At 37.6% G+C, this 19,124-nt stretch overlaps 1 protein-coding gene across 3 annotated transcripts in view; it reads right to left on the minus strand.

Moving 5' to 3' along the window:
• The window catches only part of LOC106878350 (acidic mammalian chitinase), a 74,365-nt gene that overhangs the window by 11,970 nt on the left and 43,271 nt on the right, over positions 1–19,124 (minus strand). For 2 of the 3 annotated variants that reach the window (XM_052969765.2, XM_089355550.1), the window contains exons 2-5: positions 17,466–17,530; positions 6,416–6,695; positions 5,134–5,245; positions 928–1,049 (exon numbers count right to left, since the gene is read on the minus strand). In XM_052969765.2, coding sequence (XP_052825725.1) covers positions 928–1,049; positions 5,134–5,245; positions 6,416–6,695; positions 17,466–17,530 — 579 coding nt within the window. The remainder of the gene's footprint in view (positions 1–927; positions 1,050–5,133; positions 5,246–6,415; positions 6,696–17,465; positions 17,531–19,124) is intronic. The other variant, XM_052969766.2, reaches the window with a different exon arrangement.

Raw genomic sequence — 19,124 nt, forward strand, 5'->3', positions numbered from 1 at the left:
TTTGCCAAACTGAGGATTTCCTGAGGTAGATCCAGTGAAAATTGTATACTTACCATGCATGATACTAGGTAACCATAGAGAGTGGACTTGCTTTATTGGCATACAATTATGAACATACCCAACACTTAAATATCCTCTTCTACTCGAGGCACAAGGCCCGAAATTTTGGGGGAGGGGGCCAGTTGATTGATCAACCCCAGTAAGCAACTGGTTCTTAATTTATTGACCCTGAAAGAATGAAAGGCAAAGAAGACCTCGGCAGAATTTGAACTCAGAACGTAAAGACAGACGAAATACCAAATAGCATTTCGCCCGGCATGCTAACATTTCTGCCAGCTCACTGCCTTCCAACACTTAAATATTAACTCATATATGTATGTGCGTGCGTGTGTATGTGTGTGTGTGTTTCTGTGGGTGTGTATATACAAAAGCACTCAGTAAGGTGGTTGGTGTTAGGAAGGGCATCCAGTTGTAAAAACCCTGCCAAAGACAGTGAAGTCTGGTGCAGTCTTCTGCCTAGCCAGCCCCTGTCAAAACATCCAACCTATGCCAGCATGGAAAACAGACATTAGATGATGATGGTGGTGGTGGTGGTGGTGGTGTCAGCAGCGGCGGTGGTGGTGGTGGTGGTGATGGTGGCAGCGGCAGTGGTGGTAGTCTGGTGTGTGTGTGTATGTGTAAGTGTGTGTGTGAGAATGTGCTGTTTTAGTATCACATGATAGTTATAAATGAGTTGTGGTCATCCAGTGTCATTAGCTGAGAAACAGATGAGGATTGGCAACAGGAAGAGCCTCAAACTGCAAAAACCCTTGTGTCTAATCCATACAAGCATGAAAAAGTGGATGTTATAACAATGATGCTTATCCATGTGTGCAAGTGTCTTGGAGACTGTTTGAAGTAAAGAATGAATTAAACACGTGTTCTTACCTATTGAGAGTATCAATATCGTAGTTTTCTAGTTTTCGTACATTATTTGGTAAAGCTGCTGTCAGTAACAGTGGAGGTCTAACAGAAGTTTTGGAATGGTTTGTTATAGCAGCACGGAACTCCTGGTGAAAAATATAGAGAGTAAGATTCAAAATGTGAAAGTGATATAAACATATACACATCCACATATAGATACACATATAAACACACATGCAAATACACACACATACACGCGCACACGCATGCATGCACACACACACACATGTGCACATGCACGCACACATACACACATCCCAAAAGTAAACAGATACAAGCATTTTTGAAAGGTTTAACCTATTTCAGAATTGTACTAACGAGTGTCCATTGTAGATGAAATGGTTGTTTGTTGACACTCCGTCACTTACGACGACGAGGGTTCCAGTTGATCCAATTAACGGAAGAGCCTGCTCATGAAATTAATGTGCAAGTGGCTGAGCACTCCACAGACATGTGTACCCTTAATGTAGTTCTCGGGGATATTCAGCGTGACACAGAGTGCGACAAGGCTGGCCCTTTGAATTACAGGCACAACAGAAACAGGAAGTAAGAGTGAGAGAAAGTTGTGGTGAAAGAGTACAGCAGGGTTCGCCACCATTCCCTGCTGGAGCCTCGTGGAGCTTTAGGTGTTTTCGCTCAATAAACACTCACAACGCCCGGTCAGGGAATCGAAACCGCGATCCTCCGACCGCGAGTCCGCTGCCCTAACCACTGGGCCATTGCGCCTCCACTGGTATCAACAGTAATACCTCACTTTACGAAGACCCGCTTTATGACACCCCAGGTTTACAAGTTTTATTTTTCAAGCACAAGATCCAAATTTTGAACAAAATGCAAAAGTTTTTACTACCATAATAAATGCTTCAGCGTGTTACCAAGAAATTCTTCTAAACAAACAACTCTAGACCTGATTTTTAAAAAGAAATCTGTAAGTCCTTCTATGAGTGCTTGTGAATCAGCAATCATGTCTACAAGTGTGCACAAGTCTAGTGCAGGTGAAAATGATTCAGAAAACGATAATAATAATAATATTTTTTATTATAAATGATCTTGACATTCTTTTACATTACATAAAATATTTTTTACATTCTACTGTTGTTGTTTTATTGCCATTTATTTATGAGTATCATAAATTTTGTAGGTAAAATATTTTTCTGGGAATGAATTGTGATTTATAACATTGCTATGGGAAATTATTGCTCAACTTTGAGTTTTGCTGTATGGGAACAAATTAACTTATATATCGAGGCATTACTGTATTTACTTTAGGGATGTCTATGAGTATATCTATCTATCTATCTCTACCTCTCTCTCTCTCTCTTTCTCTCTCTCTCTTTCTCTGCCCCCTATATAATAATAATAATCCTTTCTACTAAAGGCAAAAGGCCTGAAATTTGTGAAGAGGGGACTAGTCAATTACATTGACCCAGTGTTTCACTGGTACTTAATTCTTCAGCCTTGAAAGGATGAAAGGCAAAGTCGACTTTGGTGGAATTTGAACTCATAACGTAAAGACAGATGAAATGCCACTAAGCATTTTGTCTGGCATGCTAACATTTCTGCCAGCTTGCCTCCTTAAATAATAATGATGACGATGATGATGATGAACTTAATGTAAGTGCTCAGGTGCACTGCAACTCATCAGAAAAATTGACCAAAACTGCATGAACTGTACATAGAATATGGACAATAAGTGAACAGTGAATAAGTCTTTAAAGAAAAGAATGGAGAATGAAATACAATTTGGTTTCTGGTCATCTCAGTCTCTGTTGGTTTCATAGCTGATTGCAATGAAAAATGGGTTAAATATTGTGTAACATTTTACCCACTCAAAACAAACTTATGTACAGGAACTTCTTGGATTCTTGGAACATTTGCTGCATGGACTTACTGGATGGATGCTGGCAGTTCCATAAAGAAGTGCTGATCTTTCAAAGTGGATGGGTTGGACAGTTTGACTGGAAGTGGCAAGGTGGAGAGGTGCACCATGTTCCAGTCTGATTTGGTATGGTTTCTACAGCTGGACGCCCTTCCTAAAACCAACAAGTTTAGAGAGTGTGTTGGGTGCTTTGGGTGACACTGCATGAGTGCTTTTACATGGTACTGCATGGGTGCTTTTATGTGGCACTGCTTGGGCCCTTTCACATGATACTGCATTGGCACTTTTACATGGCATGACACAGGCTCTTTTGTGCGGCACCACATGGGTGTTTTTACATGGTACTGGCCCAGGACTCTTGCAGGTCAAGACTCATCACTGGTGGGACTGGTTTTAATACTTCTGCTGTTGACACGGGTCTTCTTGAATACAGCAAGACCCCAGGCATCTTGGTCCTTTGTCATCTCACCAGATGAGTTCAGTGTCATCTCAGTCTCTGTTGGTTTCATAGCTGATTGCAATGAAAAATGGGTTAAATATTGTGTAACATTTTACCCACTCAAAACAAACTCATGTACAGGAACTTCTTGGATTCTTGGAACATTTGCTGCATGGACTTACTGGATGGATGCTGGCAGTTCCATAAAGAAGTGCTGATCTTTCAAAGTGGATGGAACACGTGGAAGTGGGAGACCCAGGAAGATATGGGACAAAGTGCTGAAAAATGATTTTAGGACACTGAACCCATCTGGTGAGATGACAAAGGACCAAGATGCCTGGGGTCTTGCTGTATTCAAGAAGACCCGTGTCAACAGCAGAAGTATTAAAACCAGTCCCACCAGTGATGAGGATTGACCTGCAAGAGTCCTGGGCCAGTACCATGTAAAAACACCCATGTGGTGCCGCGCAAAAGAGCCTGTGTCATGCCATGTAAAAGTGCCAATGCAGTATCATGTGAAAGGGCCCAAGCAGTGCCACATAAAAGCACCCATGCAGTACCATGTAAAAGCACTCATGCAGTGTCACCCAAAGCACCCAACACACTCTCTAAGCTTGTTGGTTTTAGGAAGGGCGTCCAGCTGTAGAAACCATGCCAAATCAGACTGGAACATGGTGCACCTCTCCACCTTGCCGCTTCCAGTCAAACTGTCCAACCCATGCCAGCATGGAAAGCAGATGCTAAATGATGACGATGATGATGATGCATATATATATAAATATATATATATATTTAAAGACGAAAAGAAAATGGAGATTTGGAAGTTAATAATTGTTTATTATTCTTTTCTACTCTAGGTACATGGCTCAACATTTTTGGGGAGACGGCCAGTAGATTAGATCAACCCCAGTACACAACTGGTACTTAATTTATCAACCCCGAAAGGATGAAAGGCAAAGTCAACCTCGACAGAATTTGAACTCGGAATGTAAAGACAGACGAAATACTGCCAAGCATTTTGCCCAAGTGCTAACATCTCTGCCAGCTCGTTGCCTTAATAATTGCTTATTATTAACAACAGATTGGTCATCTTCACTTCTTACAGCTGTTTCAGTTAATACTCAATAATTTAATTACAAATTTGTACATTAAATTTACATTTATGTGACATGAGTATAATTCCATCAGAGGAATGCGTACCTTTCCTTCATTGGACACTAAACTCCGCTTGCGAAGACCTGTTGAAGCAAGTGAAATCGAAATCAAAATCGAACTAAATTTGACGACTGGTACCCATGCCAATGTCGTCTCCTTCATTGGACAAGAAACTCAGCTTGCAAAGACCTGTTGAGGCAAGCGAAAGTGAAATCGTGATGGCACCTGTGCCCAGCGTCGCCTTTCTGGCACTTGTGCCCGCAGCATGTGTAAGGACTTTCGAGCGAGATCGTTGCCAGTGCCCCTGGACTGGCTCTTGTGCGGGTGACACGTAAAAGCACCCACTACACTCTCGGAGTGGTTAGCATTAGGAAGGGCATCCAGCTGTAGAAACTCTGCCAAATCAGATTCGAGCCTGGTGTAGCCATCGGGTTTCACCAGTCCTCAGTCAAATCGTCCATCCCATGCTAGCATGGAAAGCGAACGTTAAACGATGATGATGATGATGATGAAAAAAGATGTACCTTTGGAGGTTGTATGTGAGCTCATCAATTCATTTCAAGTGACTTATATCAAATATATATTTTTTTTCTCAGGAAATTATCTACATTCACTGTGGAATATATGTTATATATAATAACAGCAAGGCATCAATAGGGAAAGTACACAAAGATATATTAAGATTAAAAGTTCTTACTTTTAGAAATCTTGAATACTTCTCTTTCTCATTAGCCTTAGGAAACTCCCAGTCGAGATCAATTCCATCGAATCGATATTCCCTTAAATAATGTATGGCTTGTTTGTAGAATCTGTAAACATTTAAATAAATAAGAACAATATTTGGTTAACAGGATAGTAGGCAGATCAATAAAGCTGATGTTACATGTCAATACAATGTATTTCACCAGACAACAACTGATAATAATGTTAACAAAAGAAAATATAAGAAACAATATTTTCTGTTTTATAATGAATAGAGTTCGTCTATCACTAATGAGAGATACAATCAGTGAGTAGTTATGAAGCAATTTTACTTTGATTTTGATTACAAACATTGTTTCTTTATTTTTTTACATGTTTCAGTCATTGGGTGGTGGCCAATCTAGGACATCACTCCAGCTGGAGCATCACCAGAGGATACAGCAGAATGTGAACTGTATGGCTCAGTTTATATAATAATTAAGTTAGTACTGACATAGTCAGTGCAATGAGCATTAAATAATTAACTAAACATGTTTATGTGGCGAGAAAAAGATAACATTTAGTCAATGATTAATATTTTAATAATTTCAACAAGGAAGATAACATTAAACATGTTTTTGTATTATTAGACCTCTTCAGCATGGAGGCATAGCCTTCACAATACTAGCTGAAGTAATGATAAGAGAAACATACAATGTTGGCTGTGTGGTAAGTAGCTTGCTTACCAGCCACATGGTTCTGGGTTCATTCCCACTGCGTGGCACCTTGGGCAAGTGTTTTCTACTATAGCCTCGGGCCAACCAAAGCCTTGTGAGTGGATTTGGTAGACGGAAACTGAAAGAAGCCCGTCGTATATATGTATATATATATATGTATGTGTGTGTATATGTTTGTGTGTGTCTGTGTTTGTCCCCCCAACATCGTTTGGCAACCGATGCTGGTGTGTTAACGTCCCCATAACTTAGCGGTTCGGCAAAACAGACCGATAGAATAAGTACTAGGCTTTCAAAGAATAAGTCCTGGGGTCGATTTGCAAGACTAAAAGGCGGTGCTCCAGCATGGCCACAGTCAAATGACTGAAACAAGTAAAAGAGTCAAAGCGTAAAGATGTTATTTTTCTGTTAAGTCAATTATGATGCTTAGAGAAAGCTGTATATTTGCCATTGAGAAAACAGACACTAGAGTCAAGGGAAGAATGTTGCCCCACCCCTGCCCTATTCAGATACTGCAATTCCGTTCTAGTGAATGTTAGATAGAGGTAAATGTAAATAACATACTTTTTAAGAGTATCATCATCTGAATTGACCAATTCCGAAAAACCTCTCTGCACCGACAGCATCACTTTTAACGCAGGGTTTTTCAGCTTCAGATCGACCATTTGCCCGTAGATTTTGATGTCAGATGGTGATACTTCAATTAATTCACCATCTTTAAACTTTGCAAATGCAAAAATGAGATGTGTACACAAGAATGGGTCAATGTCTGTGACATGAAGGAGGCCAGAGGCAAAATAGTAACAAACCAGCTTTTTATTGTTGTTAGCTGATATTTTGGTTTCTGGAAAGAGAGAGAGAAGAAAAACACAATAAAATAAAAACATTACAGAAAGTTCAGTTCAATACAAACATCAGAAACACTTTCAGCAAATGTCTACTGGTTTGTCAGATAATTTCCTTTGTTTATTTTTTCTACTTGTGGGGGTGCAATGGCTCAGTGGTTAGGGCAGCGGATTCGCGGTCGGAGGATCGCGGTTTCGATTCCCAGACCGGGCGTTGTGTGTGTTTGTTGAGTGAAAACACCTAAAGTTCCATGGGGCACCGGCAGGGGGTGGTGGCGATTCCTGTTGTACTCTTTCACCCCAACTTTCTCTCACTCCTTCTTCCTGTTTCTTTCTTGAGTAACGTTGCGATGGACTGGCGTCCCGTCTAGCTGGGGGAAACACATAAGCCACAGAAACCGGGAAACTAGGCCCATGAGCCTGGCTAGGCTTTAAAAGGGCACATAAATAATAAAAAAATTAAAATTTTTTCTACTTGACACTCATCATCATATGTCTAAAAAGAAGGTAAAAATTTATTCAAGTTTCAAGAACAAGAAACAAAAGTTATAGAACAGTTACAAGCAATCTGTGGCTCTTGGGGCTTTCTGAGTTGCATACATAACAAAAAATTACCACAAATTTTCTTTTAGTAACGCTGCCTGTCTGATGATGAGCCATGACTCATGAAGTCTGTTTCTTGGAAAAATGTGGAGCAAGTCTTTTTAGGTGCAGGCATGGCTGTATGGTAAGAAGCTTGCTATCCAACCAAATGGTTCCAGGTTCAGTCTCACTGCAGAATAAGGACCAGACTTAAAAATAAGTACTGGGGTTAATCTGTTCCACTAAAACCCTTCAAGCCAGTTCCCCCAACATGGCTGCAGTCCAAGGAGTGAAACAAGCAAATGATAAAAGATACACAAATCCAAAACCAAAATGGTTTCAACCCCCATCAACAATTAAAAGCCCCTTACAAAGTTCATGTGAGATCCATAATGCAGCGCTACTCCTACACCTGTGACCAGTGCAGCTGTTATGCCCACAGATATCTTAGACTGATCAGCATAAAATCACATCATTTGCAAATATGCTCCACAGACATGCTAATTCCACTTTGCTTTTTTTTCTACCAAAACCACCACCACCACAACAACTATTACCCCACGATCACTATAACTACCACCACCTCACACTACAACTACCACGACCATGACGACGACCACTACCACATTCACAACTGCCATCACCACTACTACTACAACGATAATGATGTTAACAATGACAACGGTGACGACAATGATGCCAACAACAACGACAACGGTGACAACAATTATAACCTCCACCACCACCACCACCACCACCACTACTACTACTACTACTACTACTACAGAGGCTACTGTTCCTCAGAGCTGGCATGATGATGATGATGATGATAATGATGATAATAATGACGATGATTATGACGATGATAATAATAGATTTTATTGGGCTTTAGAAGTTGTGAAAATTGGAAACCAGTTGAGTTTTCCAATAAATCCATAAATAACAGTGTTTTGTAGTTTGTTTTGGCTTTGCAATGTTAGTAAACAAATTGATGTCATCGTTAATCATAACAAGGGAAACATTGATTTCTTGCTTAGACAAAAGACCAGTTGTTGAAAGCAGAGGACATTGTCAATTGCTTTAGTCATATCCTTTCCCATTGTCAGCCTGTAAGGCAGGACACAAAAGAGTTGTGAGACTAGCTGTGTGTTCTCATCAAAGGCTGTTCAGGTGTGGATATGTGATACAATTGATTGATAGTTGATACATGCAGGGTAGAAATGTATCCTATAGGGGGTTCTTATAAGGTTGTTATCCACCCCTGATTGGAACTCTCCCGTATGACATGTACGCATGCTCAATGACTTGCTTTAACAGTTGCAATCAGCTGAATGCACATTGCCAATGACCTTTGACATAATTACCCACACTCTGTGGTCAGGATTCTTTTTTTGGTTTTATGTCGGTACTGAAGGGATTACCAGACACCGGACAATACAGTGAGAGCAGCTTTCACTAATATTGTGGTATCCGAGGCTGTGTACGTGTCTGTCGTGGTAAATTATGCCACTCCTTAACTTTTGCTTTGCTTTCATCCGTAGCACGAGGTAATTATGTCATTATCTGTGAAATTCGGCAACTTACAAAGATCTTTAGATCAGGCAATACTTCACCGAGAGGAGATATAAGCTTCTGCTTATTCCTGTCTGAAGTATCGTCCAATACTTCAGACTTATCGTCCAATGAATTTACTTTGTTGACATTCTTCATCGACAGAATTTTTATTCTTTTCAACCTTTCAGTCAAGTCCGCCTTTCTTCCAGTAACATACTGTCCATATAATCTTAAATATTTCTTTAACTCAGGCACAGTAAGTACTTCGATAGCTGAATCATCAAGCTGCTTTATATCCATGATAAGACGTAAAGCAATAACAATGGTGTCGGTAGTCTCCGGAAGTTTAATTATCTACATGGAGCGCCGCCTAGCCAAGGGAGATAACCTACTTATAGGAAAGCCCTATACTCACACAGAAATAGAAGGTCAAAAAAGGTATGGACTAAAGAGATGGGCTCCGATGTCAGGATATTGTGTTTCACAGATAAGAAGGCTTAATATCAAAAAGAACGGAAATATGTTGTATCAAAGACCCATCCAACCCATGACAGCACTGAAAAACTGGTGTTCTCTATCTAATATATTCAACCATTATAGGTTCGTTGTGTGGTTAAGAATTTTGCTTCACAACTACATGGCTTTGAGTACAGTTCCACTGCATGGTACCTTGAACAAGTGTCTTCTACTATAGCCCTCGGCCTACCAAAACCTTGTGAGTGGATTTAGTAGACAGAAATTGAAAGTAGCTCATTGTATGTATGAGTTCTTTTATTCTTTTACTTGTTTCAGTCATTTGACTGCGGCCATGCTGGAGCACCACCCTTAGTCTAACAAACTGACCCCCCAGGACTTATTCTTTATAAGCCTAGTACTTATTGTCAGTCCTTTTTGCTGAATCACTAAGTTATGGGGGCATAAACACACCAACATCATTTGTCAAGCAATGGATAGGGGACAAACAGACACACACATATGCATATATATATATATATATATATATATATATATATATATATGACAGGCTTCTTCCAGTTTCCATCTACCTAATCCACTCACAAGGCTTTGTTTGGCCCAAGGTTATAGTAGAAGACACTTGCCCAAGGTGCCATGCAGTGAGACTGAACCCAGGACCATGTGGTTAGGAAGCAAACTACTTACCACACAGCCATGCCTGTATTTTTGTATTTATGTGTGTGTTACTGTCTCCTTTCCTGGACTTCATGTTGATGGTTGTAAACAATTGTCTCTGTCAAGCAAGTGGTGTCGTTTGTTTCGAATCGACTGTGAATACATGTCTGGTCACAAAGAATATTACCTCACTTGAAAACAGGTGAAGGCTGGCAACAAGAAGGGCATCCAGTTGCAGAAAATCTGCTTCAACAAACTCCATCAAACCCATGCAAGCATGGAAAAATGGACATTAGACAAAGATGATGATGACAATGATGATGATAATGATGATGTTTCAGCCTCATTGGACCTCCTCAGTGAAGCATACAGTTCACTGTATGCATTGAAGCAGCAATGAGAGAATCCCTAAATATATGTACCAATATTGTACATATATTGGCATGGAAATTTAATGAATCATATCTCTTTCAGTTCATTGCTTTTGACAAAGTAAATACTATTATCAATATTAGATATAGCTATTATCAATATAAGATATAACAGAGAAAGTTCTAGCTGCCTGAAGCTAATTGATGCCGACACCAACGACGACGTCGCTGACGCTGAACATTTTCAAAATAGTTTGAAATTTGAGATGAATTTTAAATTTCACTGCAAATTCAAGCAGGCTGAGCATAGAGACTTCTAAAATATCGAGGGCAATGATGACATATATACAAACATATATATTTATGCATATATGCATGCATAAATTTATAGTAATCACATCATTAAGCCTGGGTGTGAATGGAAGAAGAGGTTGAACTTAAAACCTAGATGAAACACAATTCTATAACACATGTGAAAATGTTCATAGTATAACCTACTTTTCAATGACAGCAGCATGAAAATAACAATAGAAAATTAGTGTTAACCTTTTCAATGCCCCCTTTTTTATGTGATGATAAAAAAGAATCAATATTAATCATTGACTAATAATTTTAGATTTGGTGAAGTTAATTGCTTCACTGAAGTTCAATAAAATGGAAATATGTCCAGAGCTGTTTCCCTTAATTATTACACGAATCAAGTCAATGACTGATTATTTTGTCTCGTTACATAATCGTTATTTAGTTATATATGTGATTTTAACTACATTAAATATCTTAATATTAACTTAATTTTAAAACATTCAGTTATTGTTAATATGTTTAATGTGGTTAACATTAAATATGTAATAATTTGTGATGAAAAGGTAACATTAATTCCATCACTAATACAATTTTGATAATTTCAGCAAGTAACTGGAAACAACTGGACATGTTTCAGCCTCATTGGACCTCCTCAGTGAAGCACAGAATTCACTGTGTGTATTGAAGCAGTGATGAGAGAATCCCTAAATAGATATACAATATTGTACACTTGTTGGCATGGAAATTTAATGAATCATATCTCTTTTAGGTCATTGCTTTTGACAAAGAAAATACTAATTGCTATTATCAATATTAGACATAGTAGAGAAAGTTTCAAGCTAATTATCTCAGCAGGTACTAGACAATCAGCTGAGGTAATCAGTGGCTAATATTCTGTCACTGGTGTTAACAATCTCTGCACCAGGACGCCATGATCGCTAGATATGGTCAGCTTTTGTTTATGACAGTTGTTGAGTCACTAATTAGAGTTAAATCAGTTCATCCCCTGTGAACACCAACACAAGTTATAAGTATTAGTGTTAATCTATATCATTGACAAAAACACTACTCTTCAACTCACTCTGTTCAACCTACACCCAGCAGTAAATATATACACATCATGCATCACAGAAATGAATGTGGCATGTATATATTTGCTTTGTAGGCTTCCAATGATTATCTAAAAATCTTTAGGAACAAATGGGAGAGATGTGGACTCCAATACTGACACAAGGTAGAGATAGCTCTGGACATAAAGCCATAAATGACTAGTCACTCTAGTTTTGGTAACATGATAGAATGCACCCAGCACATGATATGATATGGATAATGCTAGACAGGAAGGGCTTCCAGTCATAAAAACTAAACCAAAAATCTGACACGCACAACAAAGATGACCAGTTTTCGCTGATGCAGGTTGCACCAGATGTTAAAAGACTGTAGCAAACCGCAAAATACTGAGATAAATCCAGCCCTGCTAACATGGAAAAATGAGATAAAATAATGATGACAATAATGATGATGATGATGATGGCGATATGATGATGATGATGATGATGATGAGAGCTGGAAAAAGCAACAGTAATTTGATGTCAATATCTCCTAAGCTCTGAGAAGGTTTTGAGAGATGGTGTTTCGCTCTGGTCTCCTAACAAAATCTGGATGAAAAGTAAATCTTCTACTGATTCATTTATCTGACTACAGAACAAGTAACTGGGAGATATATTTTCTTATCAATAATCATCCTGACTCATTGTAATCAGAAGACATTATATTATCAGAGCTTAAACCACATTGCATTTATTTAGCTACATTCACTAAACTGTCATTATTTGAGACTGTGTTGTCCCAGAACCTTCCCTGTCTTGGTTACCAGGTAACAAAGTTATGTGAATGGTGGCAATAATTTCTGTGACAGTGATTGTAGTATTGGTGCGGGGATGGCTGAAGTTGTGACAGTAGAGTTGGACGGATAGCTACTGTCATCGCTATTTAGTTATGTGCCTTGGACAAGGTCCTGATAATTCCCAACCTCCTTATTCAGTTAGAGAGAAAGGAAGAGAGTGAGAGAGGATAGACGAAGCAAGAGGAGAGGGGAGGAGAGAGAGGAGGAGAGAGGAAGTGAGAGAGGATAGATGAAGCAAGAGGAGAGAGGATGTGAGAGAGGAAAGAGGAAGTAAGAGAAAAGGAAGTGAGAGAGGAGAGAGATGAGGAGAGAGTAATGTGAAAAAGGCGAGAGAAAGAGAAAGAGAGAGAGAAAATGGGAGACAGAAAAGAAGAGAATAATTTAACAATAAAAGCAAGTAGTTTGTCAGTTTTAGAGGACAAAAGATTACATCATCTTAAAACCATTATTGTCATTGTCATCCTGTTCAACATTCTAGATGACACTGTCAAAACACTATCATCATTATTAATATCATTATAATTATCATTATTATATTTAACATCAAGACAGCAAAGCTGCCAGAATCAAAGCTGCAGATCAAACAAAATGGCTTAGCAGAATTGCTCCCAGCTTTTAACATTCTGAGTTCAAATTCTGGTGAGGACAACTTTGCCTTTCATACTTTCGGGGTTGATAAAATAGTACCAGTTGGGCCCAGGGGTTGACATAATCAACTTTCTCCCTCTCATTAAAATTGCAGGCCTTCAACCAAAATTTGTAACAGTCATAATTATCGTAAAGGCAGAGAGCTGGTCGAATCATTAGTGACCTAAGATAAAATGTTCAGCAACATCATTATTACTATTATCATTATTATAATTATCACCGTCATCACTATCATCATTACCAACTTCATTATCGTCATTGTTGTTAAGCAAACATAACTTTCACTATGAATGAATTATCACTAATGCTGTAGTTCTTCCATTATCTGATATATTTTTGCATCTATGACAACAAATATACTCTTTACTCTTTTACTTGTTTCAGTCATTTGACTGTGGCCATGCTGGAGCTCCACCTTTAGTCGAGAAAATCGACCCCAGGACTTATTCTTTGGATGCCTAGTACTTATTCTATCGGTGTCTTTTGCCGAACTGCTAAATTACGGGGACATAAACACATCACCATCGGTTGTCAAGCGATGTTGGGGGGACAAACACAGACACACAAACATATACACACACATACATATATATATATACATATATATATATATATATATATATATATATATATATATATATATATACATACATACATATATACGACGGGCTTCTTTCAGTTTCCGTCTACCAAATTCACTCACAAGGCTTTGGTCAGCCCGAGGCTATAGTAGAAGACACTTGCCCAAGGTGCCACACAGTGGGAATGAACCCGGAACCATGTGGTTGGTAAGTAAGCTACTTACTACACAGCCACTCCTGCACCTATGTGTTTCCAGAATTTTTTTGTTTTCATCAGTAACTTTGAAAAGCTTGGATGATTGGATAGAAAAGGAAAATGTGCCTTCAATGCAGCCCCTTCTATAATTAATCCATTGACTCCACATTTACCGTCACACTCTCAAAATCCAATGTCTACCCAAGACTTTATTGAAGTTGAACGTGTGACTCTACATTGGAGGTATATGGTCTGATGGTTAGGGTAATGGACTCATGATCATAAGACTGTAGTTTCAATTCCTGGACTGGGCAATGTGCTGTGTTCTGGAGCACTCAGCTGGTAAAAGTGAGTAACCCTGTGATGGACCAGCATCCCATCCAAGGAGGAATACACATACTAGAAAAACTGGGAAAATTGCCTTATACCCCTTAAAGAGTAATGTGGACTAATTATGTGACTCTACAAAGTTGTTTGTTGAGTCAACAATAGAAACTTTTCCATCTACTAGAAATAGCTGCCAAATATCCTTTAAACTATTCTTTGTAATCTTAAAAATGACAGTGCACATTAAATAATATTGCTCTAGTTATCAATGCTAGCCATCACTCACAAGCAAATATGATATAGAAGCAACAACCATGTTTTTACTAATTATCTCAGTTACCCACATACTAAAGGGAAGAGAGACATTCAGAGCCCTCCCATCCCTTGACTCAGCAGCACATCCAGGATGTAACAGGTGGAAGTGAAGGGATCACATCAGCACCTGGCTACAATACATTTTCAGCAGAGTATACAGGAGCAATGTGAAATGAAGCGCCTTGCACAAAGATACATAATGCTGCCTAGCCAAGGATGTGAACCCACAACTTTATGATTGTAAGCCTAGGACCCTAACCACTAGGCCATATGCCTGCAAAAAGTACACAGTTTGAAAAAAAGGAAGAAAAAATGTTCATGGTTTGAATGCCTCTGATCACAATAAATGTCCTGGATCAGGCCAGACCTAGGATACACCCTTTAGCATTTAAACTGACCATATCTGGCTGAAATATTCTACCTCTTTTCAAATCAGGCATATTACACTTACCCTGCAATGTCATTCTAAAAAATAAACAATCATATCATTGAAATCCCAGAGCTATGAGATTATGCATGATTAATTCAAAATAACATGAATATAGAAGCATTAAATTTGACATAATAATCTGAATGTTAAGGGTTAAACAGCAATACTGTTGTTGTTTGTATGAATTGTAATAAAAGAATTTTATTGGTTCAATAAATTAATTCTTAAGAGAAAAGAAAAGCAATAATAAAACAAAAAAACAAAACAAAGCAAAGCGTATATTGTACATACATGCATGTATTCATACACTGAATCATACAAATCTAAGTCAATGATAAGACAGATTTAAGAAGACTATACTTTACTGATAAAGTTTAATAAGTCTGAAATATGTTTATAGTTGTTCCCCTTGCCTGCTTAAAAGGTCAGACTTTCTTTTAAGCATGTATATTAAATTTGAAACTGTGTTTTTCATTTCCTTTCTCTAAGAAAGCAATTTCAGTTAATGAAGAATTTAATTATCCACATTTTTCTGTACATCTCTCGCTATATATATATGTGATTAATCTTAATCCAAGCTATAAGCTTATTTGAATTATTTCCCTTAGGTTTTTTTTTAATATTTTATTATGAGTGAAAGAATCATCAGAGATGCTTTGTCCCATGCAGAAACAAAAGGAGCTACTCAGAGGTAAGTAAACTCTTCTAAATCCAGTGCAATGCCGGAAACCCTTCCACATACTCAGCAGATATCTTAGGGTCACAAGCATTTCACCCGTTAGCCTATACATTTCACTCAAGTGGGGCAAGGAATGAGCTAGTCTTCACCTATGGAAGGGTTCTACTTGCAGTCTCTTATCAACCATCGCTACCTTGAGCTAGTTTCAGCTGCTGAGTCTATTTCCCTGATGGCTTTCTTCGGTTGCTCGGGTTCCAGGCTTATTACCTCCGCCTTAGCAAAGGCAGAAGTATTGTTTTCAGTTGTGTTTGTTTGTTTGTCCATGGACAAGATATCTCAAGAACCAGTGGGTGGATTCAGATAAAACTTTCAGGGATGTTTGGCATCGTGACTGGCACGGACTGATTAGATTTTGGGATCAATCCAGTACCGGACAAGGATGCTACATTATTTTTCTGCTTTTTTTTTTTACTTAATTTTTGAAAATGGCCACGTTCATTTTCAGTATTTTCATTTGTGAGAGCAGTCAAGTTTATTTCGGATATTCACATTTTAAAAATCACCTCCAGCTAATCGTTGAGAGGATGTTAATGTTGCCTCGGCAGAGGTTTGCGCTCTTTGAGTGCTCTTGTTTGAATTATTTCCCTTAGTTTTTCTTTTATTTTTCTTTGTTTATGCAAATTATACTGGCCAAAAATTATAACGCTTATCTTGACAGATAAGGCATGTCAATATAGACTCCTGGCTGATGAGATCTAATAGATCAAAACAGATCCATGGTTATTAATGACTTGTAGGGATGTGATATTTCATTACGCAACTAAAACATACTATAAAATATACCAAGTTTTTATAAGTCAATTTCATGTTTTAGTGTGTTAGCAGTGCGCTTTACAACACTTGTTGAGGTTTCTATAGAATATCTGTAGAGACATCCATAGTTGTCACTTGCCAACAAAGATCAGATTTTCTCTTAAGAATGTAAGTTAACTTGGAGAGATTAATTCTTAATTTCTTGAAATTATCTCACCTTTTCTTTTTTGATAGTTGTACCAAAGAAACAATTAATGTCTTTTAGAACACAAAATGTTAACTAATCTATGCATAGGTAAATGTGTAGACATAGCTGTGTGGTTAATAAGCTCACTTTGGAACTGTCTAGTTTCGGGTTCAATTCCACTGAATGACACCTTGGGTAAGTGTCTCCTACTGTAGCCCTGGGCCAACCAATGCTTTGTGAAGGAATTTGATAGAAACTGTGTGGAAGCCCTTTGCATGTATATGTGTGTGTTTGTGTGCGTGTGTGTGTATGTGTGTGTGTGTGTATGCATGTTCATTTCCTCCACCACTTGACAACCAGTGTTGGTTCATTTATATTCTTGTAACTTAGCAGTTCAGCAAAAGAGACTGAAAAATAAGCAAAAGGCTTAAAAATAAACACTGGAGCTGAATTGTTAAACTTAACCCTTCCAGGTAGTGCTCCAACATGGCCACAATTCAATGACTGAAGCATGTAAAGGATAAAAAATACACAGAAAATTACACAGAGGATGTGACCCATATGAAAAATAACGGTATTAATTAATTAATCTGATTTTTTTCTTTGCCTCATTAAGTACGATGGCCCTAATCTGATATACATACATTCAGACAGACATATAGACACACTAACAGACAAACAGACAGACAAACAGGCAAACAGACATATAACACCAAAATGCTTAGAGCAATGTATAAAAGACTCACCAACGTTTGCCATTGCACCTAAGAAGCTTAACAACAATGCAGAAACAGCTATAAGTATATACACACTGAAAATATAGTTGAGGATAACAGAAACAATTTAAAATTATAAGTGCAAATAAAATTATAAAAGCAACAACATAAAACAAAACAAAAAAATAACAATTTCTTGCATTGCAACAGAAAAATGTAAGACTACAATTATTATTTCTTTTTTGGCTAGTTTTTTTTTTTTTTGCCACAATTTTTTTTTGGGGGGGGGGGGGGGGGCTACAATTCTTTTTTTTTTTTTTCAAGATGAAAGTTGATTCCAGACAGATTTGAAATAGAGCATGTAGAGAACATGAAAGTAGAGGATGATGATGCTAAAATCTTCAAGACTTTTCAACACTATGGTGGGGTGCTGAAAAATTCCTGGTTTTGGCTAAAAGAAAATATAAGGAGATCAGTTAATTGTTATGATTTTATTCAACATATTCCTCTCTCAGATTCACACACTTATTGCAGTGGTCCTTCACTTTTTCTAAGCCCTGTAAAAAGTACTCAGAAGACCTTTCACAGTACCCTTAAAACCAGGAACTTTTTTCAGCACCCCCTCGTATAACCATTTCTATCACTAAGCCATCCTTTCATGGTGAGCTAGATGAAGGTGTTGTCCAGAGTAACAGCTAATATCCTGAAGTTTGTAACTTCCTGAAGTTTAAGCTTATAGATCACATTGGTCTTCCACAGTGTTTTCTTGAGTTATGGTGTGATATTAATAAGGAGGGTTTAATTTTTCTTGCTTTTGTAGTATATTATTAGTTTTAATTTATGATTGGGTGTGATGTATTTTTTGTTGCATTTTATGTGGGTTTTTATATTAAATCTTCATCTTTTCAATAGTTTTTGTATATCTGGTTCACGTAACAGATTTTAGGTGCAGTTTATGTACCGTAAATCCTCAAGTATAATCCGCACTTTTTTTCCCAAAATTTAAAGGTAAAAATTTCTAGGGCGTACTATATACGAGGTTAAAAATAAAAAATATTTTCTAAGCAAAATTTTCTAAGTGATAAATATGTAAAGGCAATTTACTTAATATTTATTTTTCACTGACGTTATTACTGTTATTTCTTTATTTTCTGCAAACAAGTGCACAAAAAAGCTACATGTTTGCATTATGTTATATATACAATAATAATAAAGGACGTTACCGAATATACGTTTATAAACCAAGGACGTTATATAGACGTCCTTGACTCAAGTTAGAGAAGGGGTGAGTATTATACACAAGGCTTAGGTTTTTCAGAGGTACAGCCCCCTAAAAATCCCCTGCGTATTATACTCAAGGGCGGACTATACTTGAGGATTTACAGTAATTCCATTAGGCATATTTTGTGACATATTTTATTGTTATCATACTACAAAACATCATTAGATAAGAAAATAAAAATACTTTATAAAATCCCCCACAAAAATAGTTTAATTATTGAAACCATAATCACATCGCAATATATATATATATATATATATATATACATATATGTGTGTATGTATATACACGGTGCAGTGAATATTTTGTTGTCTAAATTACGCAAAACTGAAAATAACACTGACATCTCATTTTAACATATATTTACTAAAATTACATAAAAATATCTTGAAATACTAAAAACTAAA

The sequence above is a fragment of the Octopus bimaculoides genome, chromosome 7 (genome assembly GCF_046866305.1).
Source record: "Octopus bimaculoides isolate indiv1 chromosome 7, ASM4686630v1, whole genome shotgun sequence".
NCBI classification, from domain to species: Eukaryota; Metazoa; Mollusca; class Cephalopoda; order Octopoda; family Octopodidae; genus Octopus; species Octopus bimaculoides.